General features: G+C 40.5%; 1 protein-coding gene across 6 annotated transcripts in view; it reads left to right on the top strand.

The window, feature by feature from the left end:
* The window catches only part of kiaa0586 (KIAA0586 ortholog), a 521,487-nt gene extending 500,355 nt beyond the window's left edge, over positions 1–21,132 (top strand). For 4 of the 6 annotated variants that reach the window (XM_072568823.1, XM_072568824.1, XM_072568825.1 and 1 more), the window contains exon 32: positions 20,802–21,132. In XM_072568823.1, coding sequence (XP_072424924.1) covers positions 20,802–20,944 — 143 coding nt within the window. In that variant the 3' untranslated portion in view covers positions 20,945–21,132. The remainder of the gene's footprint in view (positions 1–20,801) is intronic. The other 2 variants (XM_072568827.1, XM_072568828.1) reach the window with 1 other exon arrangement.
* Positions 21,133–21,682: the final 550 nt, after the last annotated feature.

The raw sequence follows: 21,682 nt of genomic DNA on the forward strand, positions 1-21,682 counted from the left end.
AAATTTCATATGCAGTCATTTTTTCATCCATTTGTAATGCATGCAGAGTGAACATGCTTAAGCTTCAAATGCTGACCAAAAGTGATTGGCACTATGCCATTGGTGCTTGCAAATCTGTGAAGTTAAAATTAAGAGCCTAAAACTGGCCAAAAACATTCCATCACTTGTGAAATGTCAGAGGAAAATGTCATTTCATCATTAACTAAATGAACTGTACTAAATGTAGAGTAGTGGTGAATTAAGGAGGGTGTTTAGGTGAAATAGCTCATGACACCACCTTGCTACTACAGCTCTCACCTTTTTAATATCTGGGCAAAGACCTTCCAAAGTCAATATGTTACACATGTATTTGACTTTATACACTGAGTTGCAACTTTTTCTTGTAGTCGCACTAGAGTTTTATATCTCTACATCCATAAATTATCAGATCATTCTCTATATAAGAAAGATTGTTAGCAATGTCAAATAGCATGTGTATCCGCAACTCCCAAACATCATGCATAATGTAGTTAGCAATCTGCTGTTTTCATCCAGCAGTTGTGGCAAAATTCCTTTGATGATTGGCATGGGTTGACGAGACTTCTTTACAGCTCTCAGCTTTCCATGTTGTTCCACTGCTACATGCTGCCCATCCGTTCTGTTGGAGATATCAATTTTGTGTTTGCTCCCTTTGAGCAATATCTTGTCTTTCAGAATAGTTGAGAGTCATAGAGATGTACAGCAAGGAAACAAACCCTTTGGTCCAACTCGTCTATGCCAACCAGATATCCTAAATTAATCTAGTCCCATTTGCCAGCATTTGTTCCATATCCCTGTAAACCCCTCCTATTCAACCAACCATTCAGTTGCCTTTTAAGTGTTGTAATTGTACCAGCCTCCACCACTTCCTCTGGCCATTACATACACGCCCCACCCATGTGTGAAAGATTTGCACCTTAGGTCCTTTTGAAATCTTTCCCCGCTCATCTTAAACCTATGCCCTCTAATTCTAGACTCCCCCCACCCCAGGTAAAAGACCTGGTCTATTTACACTATCCATGCCCCTCATGATTTTATAAAACTCTATAAGGTCACTCCTCGGCCGCTGACACTAGAACTATCCTCAACAGATTTACTCACACTGTCATTTAGTTCAAGATGATATACTCCAGGAAGAAATCTATAAGCATTGTATAGATCCTCTAGTATCTGTTCTGTGGTCACTGGTTTAATGTATTGCAACATTTTGATTGCAGTCCAAGCTTTTAACTTACACTTACCCATTAATTAAGATCTGGATTTTCAGGTATTTATTCTTGTTGTTTCATTGGACTCTCAGTGATCTGTCCTCTTGGCATGAAAATTGTACCATTGTAGTGTCTCAACCTTAGATTCAAGATCTTCATTTCTGGATTGCCATGCTGACTCATTTCACACACATCTGAGAAGGTCATGTTGCATGATACACTTGTGTGTGTGACATTTGATGAACTCCTTTTTCAATTATCTTTCCAACAGTCAAATAGTTTATCACTTATTGACCTGATTGTACAACAAGTTCAGTCAGTGTGGAATGATCTGTCACAACTTTCAGTGGATTTCTCTTCAGTGCCCATTTGTACCTGCTGTTGTTTTGCCTTCCAGACAAATGATTTTGCACTCAAATGATTCAGCTTATTGCAGTGAGAACGCTGCTTACTCCCTGCAAGACTTGCCTTCTTTCCAATGTCTACTGTCCCCTGTAGGATTTGCATCCTGCCCTGTGATCATTCTGTCCTTTTTACCTGGACTGTCTATCAGCATAACACAAAGCCTGCTTTTTTTTGCCATGACCATGCCTAGTTGCTGATTTACAACACAATTGTTTCCATACATGATCACTTTTGAGTGAGAGATTCTCTTCTCAGTAGATGTGATCTGACTGCAGAATCTTCTTTGCCCAATACAACTGTCTTTAATTTGTTTTTTACTAATACATATTTACAGAATTCTGCAAACTGTATTCATGAAGTTACCGATTGATCACATGTGTAGCTACTCGTAGCTGCTCTAGCTTGTTAACTAACCTTGTTGCAACTTTTATAGTTTTGCCATTATGGGTGAAAAAAAACTGCAAGTTGTGTTTCATTTCACCTTTTTCATTTTGACCTGCGCCAGAAGGAATGTTGCAACCAGTGCCTTAACCAGTGTTTCAGTTCTGGCCTGCTTTTGTTCCATTTCAATTTCTTTCAGTAGCTTTTAACATCTCTTAACATTACTGCCTATATGGTGCTTCTGTACAGCTCTTTAAACACTCAAATTTCAGCATCACTTAGACACCAGGCCATGAACTCACAGTAAGAACAATCTGGTTTCTACTCTGTTTTTACTGAAATGGCTGAAAGCTGGCTGTGTGCAGTAAGCATGCTGCAAGACAGAGGTCACAGACCTACTGTTGTATATTGTGTATTATAAAGTGTTACATTTCTGTCCCAAACTCTAACTGCCTCATTAAAATGTTCTAGCTTATGCAATGGAAATCTTACCTCACCAGTCTAGGAAAGGTGTGTTTATGGAGTTGGCTCCATGTAGGAATGTGTGAGTAATTTTTTAAAAAATTGTGGGCTGTCATGTGAATTTAAAATCATTGATGCCTAGGAAATGAATACTTTCCTTGTGTTGTGGCTTTATGTTTAAATGGAGTATTGATAACTCAGGATATCATTTAATCACAGAAATGTTAGGCACTTGAGGCCATTTGGCCCATCATTCCTGCATAGCTTAAGTGAGCATAATTACCTAGTGCTAATCTCCTGCTTTTCCCACCCCCACCGCATATCTTTGATTTTATCCACACAATCAAAAAATCCCTATCAAATGCCTTAATTGAACCTGCCTCCACCACATTTTCAGGATGGGCATTTCAATGTTCTTATTCCTTTTGTGACAGAAATCATTTTTCCCTGTCCACCATATCTGGCTGTGATGATGCTGTTCCTTTAACAGGGTTATGTTGTCCTTGATTTTTTTTTCCCCAGGTGGTCATAAAAGACACAGATTCCAAAATGTCTAAGTTAATGGGTTTTAGTGCAAGTTTGATTATAATGAACAGATACTACCTCAGCAAAAGGCTTAAAGTTTTAAAAAACACTTGTACAGTGAAAGGGGAGTGGCCAGTTCTCCCAGGTCAGCTTTTCTGATTTGGTTTGGTTTTAGCACAGTAGTATTCTGAAGCTGTTGGACCCAATCAAGCAGGTCCAGGCTGGTACTGTCTCTCTGACTTCTCTCCTGTTAGACCCTGTGTTTGATTTTACCTTTTGTGCAAAGGGCTGTTTATGGGGATTGTTGCAAGTATTTGGAACAGCGACATTAAGTTGGGATGATCTGTTGGGTTTTTGGATAGGTTAAATTTCAGGTTGTAAGTTTGCTCGATGAGCTGGTAGGTCTTTCTCAGATGTTTTGTCACCATGCTAGGTGACATCATCAGTAAGCCTCCATTGAAGCACTTTTTTTTCTGTCCCGCTTGCTATTTATCTGTCTTGGTCTATCAAAAGGCGGGTAATATCATCTCTGGTTCTTTATCTCAGAGCTTGTTAAATGGGGTCCAAATCTATATGTTTATTGACAAGAGTTCCCGTTTGAATGCAAAGCCTTTAGGAATTCCCTGCGTGTCTCTGTTTAGCCCGTCCCAGTCGAAGAGGTGTCCTTCTTCGTCTAAGTGTAAGGATACTAGTCCTACAAGCAAAACTGGACAAGCTCACACCAAAGAACAACACAGACAGATAAAAAACCTGCCAGACCGACCACTAACAGACACGGAAAAGCCATCCTAGTAAGAGGGATGAACAACAACTACAGAGACGTAGACAAAAAGAATTCCTAGCAGCACTGGAACCAACCTTAAAGGACAACAGACTTACGGAAGAAACCAAACAAGCCATCAGACAGACTATAGCACCAATTCTAAACAGGAAGAAAGAAGGGAACACCCTCGAAACACAGGAAAAGGAAAGCCCCAGAAGGACTCAAAAGACAAATATTGTAATACTACTGGCAGTCGAAGGGCACATGATTGCCATCCTAAATAGAACACAGTACATTGAAAAGGCGAACTCACTACTCACAGATACCGACATCTACCAATAGGTGGCGATGGACCCGACTCCACAACTAGAAAACCGTATCACAGCATTACTGAAGGAACTTCACAAAATCAGGCGAAAATAACAAGACCGATCTCCAAAGAATGAAATCTGATGGATCCAACACACCCTGTTTCTATGGATTACCTAAGATACACATACCAGGGGCCCCCCTCAGATCCATAGTCTCACTTGCCAGCACACTGACATACAGACTAGCAAGAAGACTCATACTACTCCACTCAAAATTCCTGAACATCAAGACACCGAGAGAGAAGAGGACAAAATCATGGGCTCCTAATGGCCCTATTCTCATCCATTAACATCAACCTAGTCAAAGAAACACTGACCTCACTACAACACGAACCAAGGACAAAAACACCAGACAGCACCAACTCCATCAGCAAGGACAGCTAGTAGATCTGTGCCTCACTACCCACTTCACCTTCAATGACAAAATCTACAAACAAATCAATGGGACATCCATGGGATCACCATTATCAGGATTCTTATTGAAAGCAGTTATGCAGAGACTAGAATGAACAGCCCTCCCCACGATCCAACCCAAGCTTTGGGTCCGCTACGTGAATGACATTTTTGTCATCATAAAACAGAGCAAATCAGAGGAAACCTACAATATCAGTAACATCATCCTTATTGGCATAAATTTCACAAAAGAGGAAGAGAACAACAACAGACTCACCTTCCTAGATGTCACAGTGAAATAAAACACAGTCATTGGACAGCTGCAGACCAGCATCTATAGAAAAGCAACACAGACCAGATACTCAACTACAGGTGCAAGTCATCCCAACACCCACAAGAGCTTCATCAGGACATTATTTAAATGAGCCAAAACACACCACAGCACCCAGGAACTACAAGCAGCAGAATAAATATACCTATACAGTGTATTCAAGAACAACAGGTACCCAATCAACACAGTCAGCTGATTCTTAAACATCAAACCCAAACAACAAGATATGCCCAGAGACTCCAACCACACTACTATTCAAAGACATCTCGAAGATGACTACCAGACTATTCTCACCCCTTGGTATCATGATAGCCCATAAATCTATCAAGACACTGAAACAGCTACTGATGAAGATAAAAGGACCCTGTACCAACAGCCAGCAAAACAAATGTAATTTACAAAATACCCTGCAGGACTGCAACAAACACTACACCAGACAGACAGGCAAGAAACTAGCCACTAGGATACACGAACACCAACTAGCCACCAAAAGACATGACCCACTATCACTGGTATCCTTACACACAGGCAAAGAAGGACACCACTTAGACTGAGCCAACATATCCATCCAAGGACAGGCTAAACAGAGACATGCACGGAAATTCCTAGAGGCCTGGCATTCACACCAGAACTCCATCAATAAACATATTGATTTGGACCCCATTTAACAACGTCTTAGAAAAAGAACCAGAAATTATATCACCCACCATAACAGACCAAGACACATAAATAGAAATTGCGATGGAACACCAGCGCTTCAATGGAGGCTCACTGATGATGTTACCTAGAATGGTGACGAAACATCCGAAAACAAACCTTCCAGCTCCTCAGCCTGAGCTACAAGTCTTCTCAAAAATCGCAAAGGTTAAATTATTCTGTGTTCTGTTCTCTTTTGTTTGTTTCATTCGGTAATCTTGAAAATAAATTCTGTTTTGTTTAAAACTAAGTGGGTTGACCAACTGCATCATTCCTGGAATATCCACATTATATCTGCTTAAAACAACTAGCAACTTTCTTGAGTGTTTTGTGGGGGGTCTGACCTGGTCCATAACATTGAGGGTTTTTTGCAGGATTTGTTCTACAGTTCTAAACTTGGACTCGGGTTGTTGGACTTGAAGGCAGTGAGTGATAGGTGCTAGTGCCTTTTGTTCCGGGTGTTGAATTCAGTTGGTTTAAACAGTGCTTGGGGGTTTTTACAGAAAAAAGGTGATTAAGGCCAAGCTGCTGGAATTAACATACAAGCTGTCTTTGGAGCGACCTCCTTCTATGGGGCAAGGAGATGTAATTATAACAATGGCTTAGCCCTTAAATCTGCTGGAAATGCCAGAATCTTTAGAGATGGCTAAAATTCAATTGAAAATGAAGCAGCTTGAATTGAGTTGGAGGCAAAAGACAAGGAATTACAATTAAAAGCAGAGGAAAGAGAAAAAGAACAAATCACTTTAACAGAACAAAAACAGAGAGGGAGCTTGAACTTCAGAAATTGGCACTTAGATGGAAAGTCAGCTTAAAAAGAATGGAGATGAAGGCTGAAGGTAAGCTTAGTGAGGGACAGAGTGAGAATGAGCTAACCCATGGTAGCCAAAGGCCTGGTGAGAAAGTGTTCAAATTTAGGCAATGTTTCAAAATATTTAATGAGAAGGTTGTGGAAACCTTTTTCATCTCATTTTTAAAAAGATGGCTAAACAAATGCAATGGCGAGTGACCATGTGGGTTTTGTTGATCCAAACAAAACTTGCAGGTAGAGCTAGTGAGGTATTTGCATCACGATCAGAGGAGGTATCTGAGGCATATGAGGAAGGGAAGAAAGCCATCTTAAATGCAAATGAGCTTGTGCCAGAGGCCTATGGACATTTCAGGAAACTAAGGAATGACCCTGGTCAAACCTACATTGAGTTTGAAAGGATCAAACAAAGTAATTTGATAGTTGGATAAAGGCATTAAAAATAGAGCAAACCTATGACACTCTCAGAGAGACTATTATTTTGGAGGAGTTCAAAATTTCACTTCCTGAAGTAGTAAGAACTCGTGTTGAAGAGCAAAGAGCAGGATTAGCAGCTGAAATGGCTGATGATTATGAGTTGGACCATAAATCAAAGTTTGACTTCCAAAATCAATTTCAATCTGTGAGATAGAAATTGGGGAAAAAGAGAAATATTCGTGTGGAAAGGGAAAGGCAGATCTCACTGAAGATCATAAGCATAACTTACCACAGGCCAAAAAGAAAACCCTTGAAGGGGACAGAGAAGTTAGAAAGCTCCGGTGTTTTCACTACAATAAAGTAGGCCACATGAAATCAGTGTTGGTGGGTTCAGAAAAATGCTGGGAAGCCAGATATAAGAAAACAGGATTAGCCAGTGAATTTTGTTTGAGTGGTTACGGAAGCACAGTTTAGGCTAGAAATGCACCAGAATGTACAACCCGGTTGGAGATTGATTAAGGAGAAAGTGCCAGATCTTCTTAAAGTTTACTCACATAGGCCAGGAGCAGCAGGTAAAGAGGTTATAATATTAAGAGATACCCAGGATCCCCTCAATCTGTGATGTTGAAACATGAGGGGATATGTACTTCTGAAGGACTACTGCTAGAAAAGTTACGAGTAACAGGAACTCACAGTGAGACAAGATGTGCTTAATTATGTAAAGTAAGGTTAGAGTGTCCAGTGAAGAGTGGAGAAGTCGTGGTAGGAGTACTGGAAAAACTCTCAGCTCCAGGAATCATACAGCTAATCATACAGCTGGTTCCCTGGTACGAGTGCTGCCTGTTGTGGTTGAAAAGCCAGTGGAAACTCAGGCATCTGAACTACTGCAGGAGACATACCCTGGGATTTTTCCTGACTGTGGTAACAAAGGTCACAAAGTCACCAGTTGGAGCAGGAGAGATCAAAAGTGTACAGATAAGAAAGTTGAAGTGGAATTAGCAAAGACCCTGTTTGATCAGATGGTCGATACAAAGACACAGATGACACAGCAGACATATTTAGCTCAGATAAATTAACTAAGTTACAGCAGAAAGATGAAAATTCTAAACAATTGTATCAAAAGGCAGACACAGAAAAACTATCTGAATGTATCCCCGAATGTTATTATTCTTAAAAATGACGTCTTAGTGAGGAAGTGGAGACCATCACATATTCAAGCAGATGAGAAATGGGCAGAAGTTCATCGAGTCGTATTGCCAGTGGATTATAGAAAGGAGGTGTTACGGTGGCACATGACCTACCACTAGGGCGTCATTCTGGAGTGATAAAAACTCAAGCTAAAATTAAAAAAAACATTTTTACTGGCTTCAACTACATCTTTGTGAAGTCCAATTTTGCCAGACATGTTATATATGTTAGGTAATTGGAAACCCACAGGCAGTGTTAAAACCCACACCTTTAATACCTATTTCTGCATTTGAGGAACCTTTTACAAGAGTCTTAATTGATTGTGTAGGACCCCTACCTAAAACAAAAAAGTGGGAATCAGTATTTGTTAACAATAGTGCATGTGTCTACTGGATTCCCAGAGGCTGTTCCATTTCAATCTTTCCATCACAGCTTAGAAGGATTGTAGAGGGGTTCCTCAAATTTTTCACTAAATACAATCAGATCAAGGGTCAAATTTCATCTTGAAATTATTCAAGTTATGGACAGCTTAGGAATAAAACAATTCAAATCTGCATACCATCCAGAGTCACAGGGACATCTAGAAAAGGTGGCATCAGACATTAAAGATCAGATGATTAGGATAACGGAATATCCACATTATATCTGCTTAAAACAACTCGCAAAGTTCGGGTCTGGGCCACTTTCTTGAAATGTTTTGAGGGGGCCCTGACCTGGTCCATAACACAGCCCACTCATGATTTTGGAAACCTCTATCAAATTGTCCATTAGCTTTCTCTCAAAGGAGAGCACAGTCTCAATCTCTTCAATCTATCCTTGTTACTGAAGTAAACCGCTTCTGTACTCGCTTCAATGCTTTCACAGCTTTCTTAACGTGGTGCGCAGAACTGTACACGGTACAACAGGGTGAGGTCAAATAAAGTGTCGCATACAAGTTCATCATTTTCTCCCTGATCTTGTACTCTGTAATAAAGCCAAGAATACTGTACGCTTTATTACCTGCTTTCTCTGCCTGCCCTGCTGCTTTAAATAATTGGTTCACATAAATACCCAGGTCGCTCCGCTCCTGTGACCTGCTTAGAATTTTGGTCCTTATATTTGCGGATGATACGAAAGTCGGGGGAGTGGTGGACAACGAAGAAGGATGTGGTAGGTTACAGCGGGATATAGATAAGTTGCAGAGCTGGGCAGAAAGGTGGCAAATGGAGTTCAATGTAGCTAAGTGTGAAGTCATTCACTTTGGTAGGAGTAACAAGAAGATGGATTACTGGGCTACTGGTAGGCTACTTGGTAGTGTGGATGAGCAGAGGGATCTTGGTGTCCATGTACACAGATCTCTGAAAGTTGCCACCCAAGTAAATAGTGCTGTGAAGAAGGCATATGGCGTACTGGGCTTTATTGGTAGAGGAATTGAGTTCCGGAGTCCTGAGGTCATGTTGCAGTTGTATAAGACTCTGGTGCAGCCTTATTTGGAGTATTGTGTGCAGTTTTGGTCGCCATACTATAGGAAGGATGTGGAGGCACTGGAACGGGTGCAGAGGAGGTTTACCAGGATGTTGCCTGGCATGGTAGGAAGATCGTATGAGGAGAGGCTGAGGCACTTGGGGCTGTTCTCATTGGAGAAAAGAAAGTTTAGGGGCGATTTGATAGAGGTGTACAAGATGATTAGGGGTTTAGATAGGGTTGACAGTGAGAACCTTTTTCCGCATATGGAGTCAGCTGTTACTAGGGGACACAGCTTTAAATTAAGGGGAGGTTGGTATAGGACAGATGTTAGGGTTAGATTCTTTACTCAGCGGGTTGTGAGTTCATGGAATGCCCTGCCAGTATCAGTGGTGGACTCTCCCTCTTTATGGTCATTCAAGCGGGCATTGGATAAGCATATGGAGGTTATTGGGCTAGTGTAGGTTAGGTAGGCTTCGGTCGGCGCAACATCGAGGGTCAAAGGGCCTGTACTGCGCTGTATTTTTCTATGTTCTATATATTATATGGCCTTTCAATGTTCTTCCTATTGTAATGCATCACTTCTCTTCATTGAATCTCATCTGTTACCTATTATTTCCTCACTAATTTGTTATCTGTGGCATTAGATCAAAGACCTGAATATCCACGTACACTACATCACTGGTACCTCTTCAAATAACTCCAGCAAGTTAGTTGAACACAATTTCCCCTTTAGAAATCCACACTGATGCTTCATAAACAACCCATCTTTCTCCCTGTAACAACTAATTCTATTCCAAATAAATTATTTCTAGAAGTTTTCCCATAAATGAAGTTAAACCAACTGCTCTGTAATCCCGAGGTTTATCCTTCCAGCCTTTCTTGGATAAGGCAGTAATGTTTGCAATTTTCCAGTCTTTTGATGCCTCCCAAGTATAGGGAAGACTGATATATGGTGGTCAGTGCCCCTACAAATTCCACTTCCGCTTCCTCAAAGTCTTTAGATGCATCGCTTTGGTCCCAATACCTTATCAACTTTATGTGCCAACAGTCTATCCAGTTCTTCTGCCCTATTAATTCTAAATCCTTCTAGTGACTGAGTTTCCTCCTCTGTCATCATGGCCTAGATAGCATCTCTTTCTTTGGGAATGACAGATGCAAAGTATTCTTTTAACACCACAGCCATAAGGAGATTGACATCTATGGTCCCTAATTGGCTGTACTACTATTATTTATATATTCATGTGAGTGTTTTGGTAACCTCTATAATGGCTGTTAATCATAGAGATGTACAGCACAGAAACAAACCCTTCAGTCCAACTCGTCCTTGTCGACCAGATATCCTAAAATCAATCTAGTCCCACTTGCCAGAATTTCACCAAAACCCCTCCTATTCATACACTCATCCAGATGCCTTTTAAATGTTGTAATTGTGCCACCCTCCACCAGCTTGGTCCATACACACCATCCATTGCATGAAAAAGTTGCCTCTTAGGTCCCTTTTAAATCTTTCCCCTCTCACCCTAAACCTATGCCATTTACTTCCAGATTCCCCTAACCCAGGGAAAAGATCTTGACTATTTAGCCTATTCATGCCCCTCATGATTTTATAAACCTCTAAGGTCATTCCTTTAGCCTCTGACACTTCAGAGAAACCAGCCCCAGCTGATTCGGCCTCCCCCTGAAGCTCAAACCCTCCAACCTTAATAACATCCTTGTAAATCTTTTCTGAACCCTTTCAGGTTTGGCAACATCCTTCCTAAAGGAGGGAGACCAGAATGGCACACAATATTCCAAAACATGGCCTTACCAAAGTCCTGTATGACCTCAATGCTTCTCTTATTTGGTTTTTCATCTCTCATCTGAACTGTCAATATTCCTCTTGGTGATCACTATTATTTTCTATCGGACACTTGTCATAAAGAAATAAGTATGCTTATCTTAATTTCTACCTCCTTCATCATCCAAGGAACTCTGGATTTGTTTCCTCACTTTTCCCATTTGAAAAAATATACCTTGATTGTACCTGAACGGTCTCTCCTTTGAAGATAGCCCAATGTTCAGTTACTGTTCTTCTGCTAACCTCTCATTCCAACCAATCCCGCCCTGCTCTGTTTTTGCCCCATTAAAGTCTGCTCTCTACCAATTAATTTTTCCTCACTCTGGATTTTTGCATGTCATTTCCACCAAATATTGATGAATTCTTCTAACTTTGTTGCTGAGAGTCGAAATAACCCAAAAAGGTCAACTCAAATACTGGAATTGTTACTACATGACTTCAACATGTAATAAAATTAGTAGAATGAAAAAATGGTCCTCAAAATTATCAACAAGAGCCTTTGAAAAAAGTTGTGATCTTTGGCATAGGGTTAGGTTCAATGTAGAACTGGTTACAGGATGTGAATAACCAAATTGTCTGAAAAAGTTGTGAGTGTAAACCTGCGCTTTCAATGATCTTTATAAATAGAGGCATAGAGTATAAAAACAAAAGGCACTTTGCAAACCTATATGAAACAGTTCAATCGTACAGTAACTCTAGTTTCCAGTTGTGGATGTGAAGGCATTGTAGAGGGTTCAGAAGAGATTTATTACAACAACTCCGGGCCTAAAGGATTAGAGAGAAGTGAGGTTGCTCTCCTTTGAGCCAACAAACCTGAAGAAAATTGGTGGTGCTGTATAAAACTATGATGGGTTAATAGAATAAATTGATTTGGTTTCTAATAACCAATCAGTTGGCTCAGATTTAATTAAATTTCAGTTTATTTGCAAAAGAACCAAAGACAACAAGGTAAAACCTTTATACATGGGGTGGTTAGTATTTAAGATGCACTCCCTCCTGATATTGTGGTTGATAAGATCAAAATTAGTGTTCAGAAGGAATTTGGATAAGCACTTGGAGAAAAGAAATATAGGGGGTGGGGGGAAGCACGGTATGGATGTAGATAACAGACCATGGACAAACATTTGAGGATTGTAGTGTCTGTGAAGCATGCACAGACATCATTGTGAAGAAACAGTTTGGATGGTTGCTGTGACAAGCATTTGGAGAGCTGCAGATGCCAGGTAGTTCTCCACGTCCAGAGTTTGCATCATCTGGAAGGAAAAACTCAGTTGGCTGGATGGCTGGTTTGCAATGTAGAGTAACACCAACAGCATGGGTTCAATTCCCACACTGACTGAGTTTTCATGAAGAACTGCCCTTCTCAACCTCTCCCCTTTGCTTGAAACATGGTGACCTCAGGTTAACCTACCAGTCACCTCTCTCTATTGAGAATGCAGCCCAATTGGACGATGGTCCGATGGGATTATGGTGATGGAAGTTTTAAAAAATAGAAACAAATAAAAGCACATAATAGGTTTGCATAATAATTGACATGTATTAGCCTGATCTCTGCAACTCAACGTGCCACCGGAAAATTTAATTAGGCAGCAATCATAATTTCAGCTGCACTGCACACCATGCTTCCCATTCTTGGGCTCTTAACCTTCCCTCCCCCCGCCAGGAATATCTCAAAAAAATATATGCATTGATCCTATTTCTGTCATCAGCTAAAACTCAAACTTACAACTAAATTGATTTGCCTGTTCATTTGCTTTTAGATCCTTTATGTTTTCTTCCCTAATCTCATATGTAAGACAGTTTCTCAAAAATCTCTCCATCCTGAACAAACAATGAAAAAAGTTAAAGGACTCAGCAGATTTTATCTTAAAGTCTGCATTGCCAACTGAATTATACTATTTTAATGAGGGCCATACCCAGGATTTTCTATTTTGCTTTGGGTGTTTGAAGCACAAATAGTGAATTATAGAACCTGAAATCATTTGAAGTCTGAGTACTTGAAAACAATGGTGGCTAGTATTACTATGCTTTGGCTATGATTTTTTATTCATAAAATCCAGTCAATATTATTGCAAATATTGACTTTGTGCTTCAGCAAGTAGCTTTAGTTTTCCCCATCAATTCAACAGAAACTTAGAATGTCATATGCATAAAAATGCAGAGCTCCTTTGCCTTATTGATTACATTCACATTATTTTCATTAAAAATCTAATTAATGATCACTTCTAATATGTAACACTTGACAGATCAGTGTATCACTATATTTCATTGGAAAAGTAATGAATTTTCATCACCCTTGCATGAACAGTGAGGTGCTGTCACAACAACGCTATTCTTTCTGCTTGGCTTTCCGTAGTTCTACCTCATCCCACCATAAGTCATCTGTGTTGTGACAAGCAAAATAAAATATTTGGAGCAGAGGCCAAAGCAAATCTTCAGTAAAGACCATCAATTGGAAAGCACAGAGTTGATAGTTTGAATGATTAGAGTGTTGGTAGAAAATAATTTTATTTGTTCAAAGATCATTTGATGGTAAGTAAATGCTCACTGGCATTGAATATAAAGCTTTTAACTGAATGTTATTACTTACAGTAAGATATACTCAAGCTAAGTAACTTAAATCCAAGTATATGTTTTCCTTGAGGGAAAAAACAGCATTTATCATCGCAATGATTTTACTCATAAAACTAGTCTTTTGAATCTACAAAGCCTGCAACATAAATTGTTAAAATAATTCTAGTTTAGGAATTTAAAATATTTTCAGAATATATTGCATGGTTTAGTGAGGAATATTTAGAATCGTTGTGTTTGAGAAAGTTATGTCCTTAAATTATTTTCTACTTACAACAAAATTTAATCGCAATATGTTTAACAGTAGAAGGACCAAAAATCAATTTGCATTTGTTGGCTCGAAAAATATTTAGGCAAGAATGGTTCTAACTCTTTAGATCTGGTATTTGCCAAGCGATGATTTAACTGCTTTCAAATTCTAGTCCACTGCAAATACAGAGCAGTTTCATGCTAAACACCCAGACCATGCTGCATCTCAGCAGAATTGAGTAACTGTCAAGCACAGCCATAGTCTACTCAGCATTGGCACACAGACCAGTATACCACCTGTATTATTCCCTGGCATCCATCCCAAAATCAATGACAATCCCAGCCACTCAGTAAAATCTAAAGTGTACAGTGTATACAATATGCTGTGAATTTAAAATACCTTACTGTGTTGGAAAAGAGTATTGCTTGAGATATTCACTATTTAGCTATTGTGTTAAATATGTTCACTCAATCCGATAAGCAAAGTAATTAGGTATAAACATCTTTAAAAAGAGGATATTCTGAGAATCCAAAAAGGCTATAGTGCTCATGAACTCAATATTTCTGTGGCTAATTTTTGAGACGCATCTAATGAGGTCAGTAATAATCCACTTCTCCTGCTTTTGATTAGTGAGCAAAAGAGAAGAGTAATTGGTTTTACTCTTTGTTATCTTACACACATTTTACATTTCACAATTGTGAACCTTGGGCATCTGACCACTGTCATCCAGCCAGCAAGCCCCCTGGACATGATGGATTGCACTTAGGATTTAAAGAAACCAATTGCAAATATAGTGGATGCACTGGCAGTAATCTTTCAATTCTGGTAAAGTCCTAGAGGACTGATAAACTGCCAAATGTGACACCTTTATTCAAAAAGGGAGGGAGACACAAAAATAAGGTAATGATAGGCCAGTTAACATCTGTTATTGGGAAAATGCTAGTCTATTTTAAAAGGGCATAATAGAATGGAATTTAGAAATATTATCAAACAGCATCAGCATAGCTTCATGAAGGAGAATTTAACACAGTTATTTGAGAAGGGAACCAAAAGATATAATATTTGAATTCAAAAACCTTTCAATAAGATTTCATGAAATTATTTAAAAAGATAAGGGTCATGGTGTTGCAGGTAGCATATTAGCATAGAGGATTGGCTAACTAAGAGTTGGAATAAAGCAGACCTTTTCAAGATGTAAGTGCTAGATGTCTTGAAACGGTTAAAGGTGGATAAATCCCCAGGACCTGATCAAGTGTACCCGAGAACTCTGTGGGAAGCTAGAGAAGTGATTGCTGGGCCTCTTGCTGAGATATTTGTATCATCGATTGTCACACGTGAGGTGCCGGAAGACTGGAAGTTGGCAAACGTGGTGCCACTGTTTAAGAAGGATGGTAAATACAAGCCAGGGAACTATAGACCAGTGAGCCTGACCTCAGTGGTGGGCAAGTTGTTGGAGGGAATCCTGAGGGACAGGATGTACATGTATTTGGAAAGGCAAGGACTGATTAGGGATAGTCAACATGGCTTTGTGTGTGGGAAATCATGTCTCACAAACTTGATTGAGTTTTTTGAAGAAGTAACAAAGACGATTGATGAAGGCAGAGCAGTAGTTGCGATCTATATGGACTTCAGTAAGATTTTTGACAAGGTTCCCCATGGGAGACTGATTAGCAAGGTTAGATCTCATGGAATACAGGGAGAACTAGCCATTTGGATACAGAACTGGCTCAAAGGGAGAAGACAGAGGATGGTGGTGGAGGGTTGTTTTTCAGACTGGAGGCCTGTGACCAGTGGAGTGCCACAAGGATCGGTGCTGGGTCCTCTACTTTCATCAAAAGCCCTTCATCAGGAATCGCTTTTGCCCGAAACGTCGATTTCGAAGCTCCTTGGATGCTGCCTGAACTGCTGTGCTCTTCCAGCACCACTAATCCAGAATTAGACACTTAATGGTAAGGTCCTAGGGAGTGTTGCTGAACAAAGAGACCTTGGAGTGCAGGTTCATAGTTCCTTAAAAGTGGAGTCGTAGGTAGATAGGATAATGAAGGCAGCATTTGGTATGCTTTCCTTTATTGGTCAGAGTATTGAGTACAGGAGTTGGGAGGTCATGTTGCAGCTGTACAGGACATTGGTTAGGCCACTGTTGGAATATTGTGTGCAATTCTGGTCTCCTTCCTATCGGAAAAATGTTGTGAAACTTGAAAGGGTTCAGAAAAGATTTACAAGGATGTTACCAGGGTTGGAGGATTTGAGCTACAGGGAGAGGCTGAACAGGCTAGGGCTGTTTTCCCTGGAGCGTCGGAGGCTGAAGAGTGACCTTACAGAGGTTTACAAAATTATGAGGGGCATGGATAGGATAAATAGACAAAGTCTTTTCCCTGGGGTCAGGGAATCCAGAACTAGAGGGCATAGGTTTAGGGTGAGAGGGGAAAGATATAAAAGAGACCTAAGGGGCAACTTTTTCATGCAGAGAGTGGTATGTGTATAGAATGAGCTGCCAGACGATGTGGTGGAGGCTGGTACAATTGCAACATTTAAGAGGCATTTGGATGGGTATATGAATAGAAAGAGTTTGGAGGGATATGGGCCAGGTGCTGGCAGGCGGGACTAGATTGGGTTGGGATATCTGGTCGGCATGGACAGGTTGGACCAAAGGGTCTGTTTCCATGCTGTACATCTCTATGACTCTATAACTAGTGGAGAACCACAGGGATCAATGCTGGGACTAGTTGTTTACAATACATATTAATGACTTGGACAAAGGTGAATGTACAATTGACAAGTTTGTGGATCATCCAATAGCTGGGAAGGCAAATAGTGAAGATGGTCACAAAGAGTCTACAGATTATATACAAGTGGGCAGAAACTTTGCAGATATGAGAAACCAAGAGCTTATGCACTCTGGCAGGAACAATGGGGAAAACACTGCAAAAAAGCAGCTGTGCAAACGGCCTTAGGGGTCCTCATGCATGAATCACAAAGTGTTAACATTCATGTTCAGCAGGTTATAGGGAGGCAAGTGGACTGTTGGCCTTTATTTCAAAAGGAATAGAGTACAGAAGTGAGGAGGTCTTTTTAAAACTATACAAGGCATTTGTCAGACCACACCCACAATATTGTGAACAATTTTGGTCCCTTTATCTAAGGAAAGATAGAATGACATTGTAGGCAGTCCAGAGAAGTTGAGTATTTACTAAGTTGATTCCAGGTGTGGAGGGATCTTCAATACCAGGAGAGAGATGTGGAGGTTACACTTGTCCTGGGGATTTATCTACCTTTCTGCACATTAAAATCTCCACACCTCTTCTTCTGTAATGTGAACTGTTTACAAGATAACATTATTTATTATCAAGATCACTAGCTTCCATGTCTTTGTCCGCAGTAAATACTGACACAAAATATTTATTTAGTATCTCATCCATCTTCTGTGGTTCCCTATATAGACATTCTTGCTGATCTTTAAGGGACCCTGTTGTTATTAATATACTTTAGATTCTCCTTAACCTTAACTGCCAAAGCTCTCATCCCCCTTTTTGCCTTTCTGATTTCTTTCCTAAGTATGCTCCTACTCCCTTTACACCAGGGATTCACGTGATCCCAGTTGCTTATATTGTCATGTGCCTCCTCCTTTTTCTTGACCAGAGCCTCAGTATGTCTAATTACCCAGTGTTCCCTACTCCTGTCAGCCTTGTCCTTCACTCTGACATCCTCTCAGAGTATATGAAATTCTTTACCACAAAGCTGATTGGGGGCAGATGTTCGCAGGTAAAGGGACAGCTGGAAAATGGGAAATCTTCAGAAATGAGATAACGAGAGTCCAGAGACACTATATTCCAATTAGGATAAAAGGAACGGCTGGTACGTACAGGGAATGCTAGATGACTAGAGAAATTGAGGGTTTGGTTAAGAAAAATAAGGAAACATGTCAGGTATAGTCGGAAGAGACTGAATGAATCCTTAGAAGAGTATAAAGGCAGTAGGAGCATACTTAAGAGGGAAATCAGGAGGGCAAAAAAGGGGACATGAGATAGCTTTGGCAAATAGAGTTAGGGAGAATCCAAAGGTTTTTTTTACAAATACCTTAAGGACAAAAGGGTAACTAGGGAGTGAATAGGGCCCCTCAAAGATCAGCAAGGTGGCCTTTGTGTGGAACTGCAGGAGATGGGGGAGATACAAAATGAGTCTTTTGCATCAGTTTTCTCTGTGGAAAAGGACATGGAAGATGTAGAATGTAGGGAAATAGATGGTGACACCTTGAAAAATGTCCATGTTACAGAGGAGTAAGTGCTAGATGTCTTGAAATGCATAAAAGTGGATAAATCCCCGGACCTGATCGGGTGTACCCTAGAACTCTGTGGGAAGCTAGAGAAGTGATTGCTGGGCCTCTTGCTGAGATATTTGTATCATCGATAGTCCCAGGTGAGGTGCTAGAAGACTGGCAATTGGCTAACATGGTGCCACTGGTTAAGAAAGGTGGTAAGGGCAAGCCAGGGAACTATAGACCGGTGAACCTGACGTCGGTGGTGGGCAAGTTGTTGGAGGGAGTCCTGAGGGACAAGATGTACATGTATTTGGAAAGGCAAGGACTGATTAGGGAGAGTCAACATGGCTTTGAGAGTGTGGGAAATCAGGTCTCACAAACTTGATTGAGTTTATTTCAAGAAGTAACGAAGAGGATTGATGAGGGCAGAGCAGTAGATGTGATCTATATGGACTTCAGTAAGGCATACGACAAGGTTCCCCATAGGAGACTGGTTAGCAAGGTTAGATCTCATGGAATACTGGGAGAACTAGCCATTCGGATACAGAACTGGCTCAAAGGTAGAAGACAGAGGGTGGTGGTGGAGGGTTTGGAGTGCCAGAAGGATTGGTGCTGGGTCCACTACTTTTCGTCATTTATATAAATGATTTGGATGTCAGCATAAGAGGTATAGTTAGTAAGTTTGCAGATGACACTAAAATTGGAGGTGTGGTGGACAGCGAAGAGGGTTACCTCAGATTACAACAGGATCTTGATCAGATGGGCCAATGAGTTAAGAAGTGGCAGATGGAGTTTAATTTAGATAAATGCTAGGTGTTGCATTTTGGGGAAGCAAATCTTATCAGGACTTAGACACTTAATGGTAAGGTCCTAGGGAGTGTTGCTGAACAAAGAGACCTTGGAGTGCAGGTTCATAGCACCTTATATGTGGAGTTGCAGTTCGATAGAATAGTGAAGAAGGCATTTGGTATGCTTTCCTTTATTGGTCAGAGTATTGAGTACAGGAGTTGGGAGGTCATGTTGCAGCTGTACTGGACACTGGTTAGGCCACTGTTGGAATATTGCTTGCAATTCTGGTCTCCTTCCTATTGGAAAGATGTTGTGAAATTTGAAAGGGTTCAGAAAAGATTTACAAGGATGTTGCCAGGGTTGGAGGATTTGAGGTATAGGGAGAAGTTGAACAGGCTGGGGCTGTTTTGCCTGGAGCTTCGGAGGCTGAGGGGTGATCTTATAGAGGTTTATAAAATCATGGGAGGGGCATAGATAGGGTAAATAGACAAAGTCTTTTCCCTGGGATGGGGCAGTCCCGAACTAGAGGACATAGGTTTAGGGTGAGAGGGGAAAGGTATAAAAAGGGACCTAAGCGGCAACTTTTTCATTCAGAGGGTGGTGCGTGTAAGGAATGAGCTGCCAGAGGAAGTGGTGGCGGCTGGTACAATTGCAACATTTAAAAGGCTTCTGGATCGGTATATGAATAGGAAAGGTTTGGAGGGATATGGGCCAGGTGCTGGAAGGTAGGACTAGGTTGGGTGGGATTTATGGACGACATGGATAAATTGGACCGAAGGGTCTGTTTCCATGCTGTACATCTCTGAGTCCATGAGAGCTGTCGAGGCTGAGTGTTTAACATATTGAGATAGACAGATTTTTTTTTAAAAAGTCAGTAACGGAATCAAGGGTCATGGGGATAAGGCAGGATAGCTAGCGGAGGAATATCAAATATTAGGGGCAGCACAGTGGTTCATTGGTAGCACAGCTGCCTCAGTGCCAGGGACCCCGGTTCGATTGACTTTGGCGACTGTCTGTGTGGAGTTTGCCCCGTACGTGCGGTTTCTGCCGTGTGTGCCAGCTTCCTCCAGCAGTCCAGAGATGTACATGTTAGGTGGATTGGCAATGCTAACTTGCCCATAGTGTTCAGAGATGTTTAGGGTGCGGTGTCAGCCATGGTAGATGCAGAGTCGCAGGGATGGGGTGGGGCATTGTTCAGAGGGGCAGTGTGGACTTGTTAGACTGGGTGGCCTGTTTCCACCCTATTAATTGATCTGTTCAGCGATGTTATTACATATTTTTGGAGCAGATGGGTCTTGAAACCAGGTCTTTCAGACCATGATTAGGGACACTATCACTGCATCACAAGTGGGCCCCCACCACTGTTGGGATGCAATTTTAAAAAACTGATCTTATTGAATGGCAGAGCAGACTTGATGAGCTGAATGGCCTATTCTTTGAACAGTGGCAATTGCCTATTGCAGTTCAGCTATTTGATAGGTAGTTCCTAAATATGCTATTGAAATTGAGCATAATGGGCTGCAGTTTAAGTTAATGTTTACTGCGAAATGGGGAATAATTTGGGTACTGCAAAATAGTCTTGGGTTGTGCTTGTGGAACAATCTACTCACGCCTTAGGTTAGATAGTTGTCATCATTTTGGAACCTGAATTCATCATACTTTGCTTAATATTACTCTTAAAAAGGTACCAAGGCTGAAAACTCTTCTGAACTTCAAGCAACTGCTTTGAAAATGTCCGTAACAGTACCTTCCATGAATGAAGAGGAGCAATCTGGCAGCATCAGCACTGTAGATGGTGACGACACTTCTGGGGCTGAGATATTTTAAACATTCACTTTCTTATAAAAAGCTTTTATTATTATGAAAGTTTTCTATTAAGTATTTTGGAATATTGTTATCTTTTAATTCTAAGTTTCAATGATTTTAATTTATGTTTGTTGTATCAAATGATGGCAAAGGCCTTATTCTTGATTGCGATATATTGTAATAAACCTGATACATTCATGATTGTGTTTTAATTAAGCAATAAATGGATCTATTTCCTTAGAAGTCGATAATTATTGTGTTTTATAGAAAAAAACGTGGTAAACTCAAATGCAATGTTTGTAGTTCAGGGTTCCTTTAGTTTCTCTCCCAAACCAATATTTCTGGAATGGGAAAATACAATTCCCATTAAAAATGACAGCTGACAAGCTGAATTGCCTTGCTGGCTGATAGTTATCACCTATACTCAGGACAAATAGCACAAAAATGTAAAAATAAGAAACCTGCATGTATCAAATATTTTTATACATCAATTTACACTAAACTCTGTAAAGATTAATATCTGTTAACATTTTCCAAAAGCCTGTAGATTTTCCTTCTGCTCACTTAAAAAAATGTTCTGCCTTGATTTTCTATTTTTTTAAAACATTGATACAGGTACACAACATTGTCATCTTTGTGAAGCCTTAGACTCAACTGCACGTAAATTTGACAACAATGACAAGATTTTGCAGACTCTGTTGTCTCTGTTGCTGCAATTTATGATGTGGATGTGCCGGTGTTGGACTGGGACAAAGTCAG

Source organism: Chiloscyllium punctatum, chromosome 4 (assembly GCF_047496795.1).
Source record: "Chiloscyllium punctatum isolate Juve2018m chromosome 4, sChiPun1.3, whole genome shotgun sequence".
In the NCBI taxonomy this organism is placed as follows: Eukaryota; Metazoa; Chordata; class Chondrichthyes; order Orectolobiformes; family Hemiscylliidae; genus Chiloscyllium; species Chiloscyllium punctatum.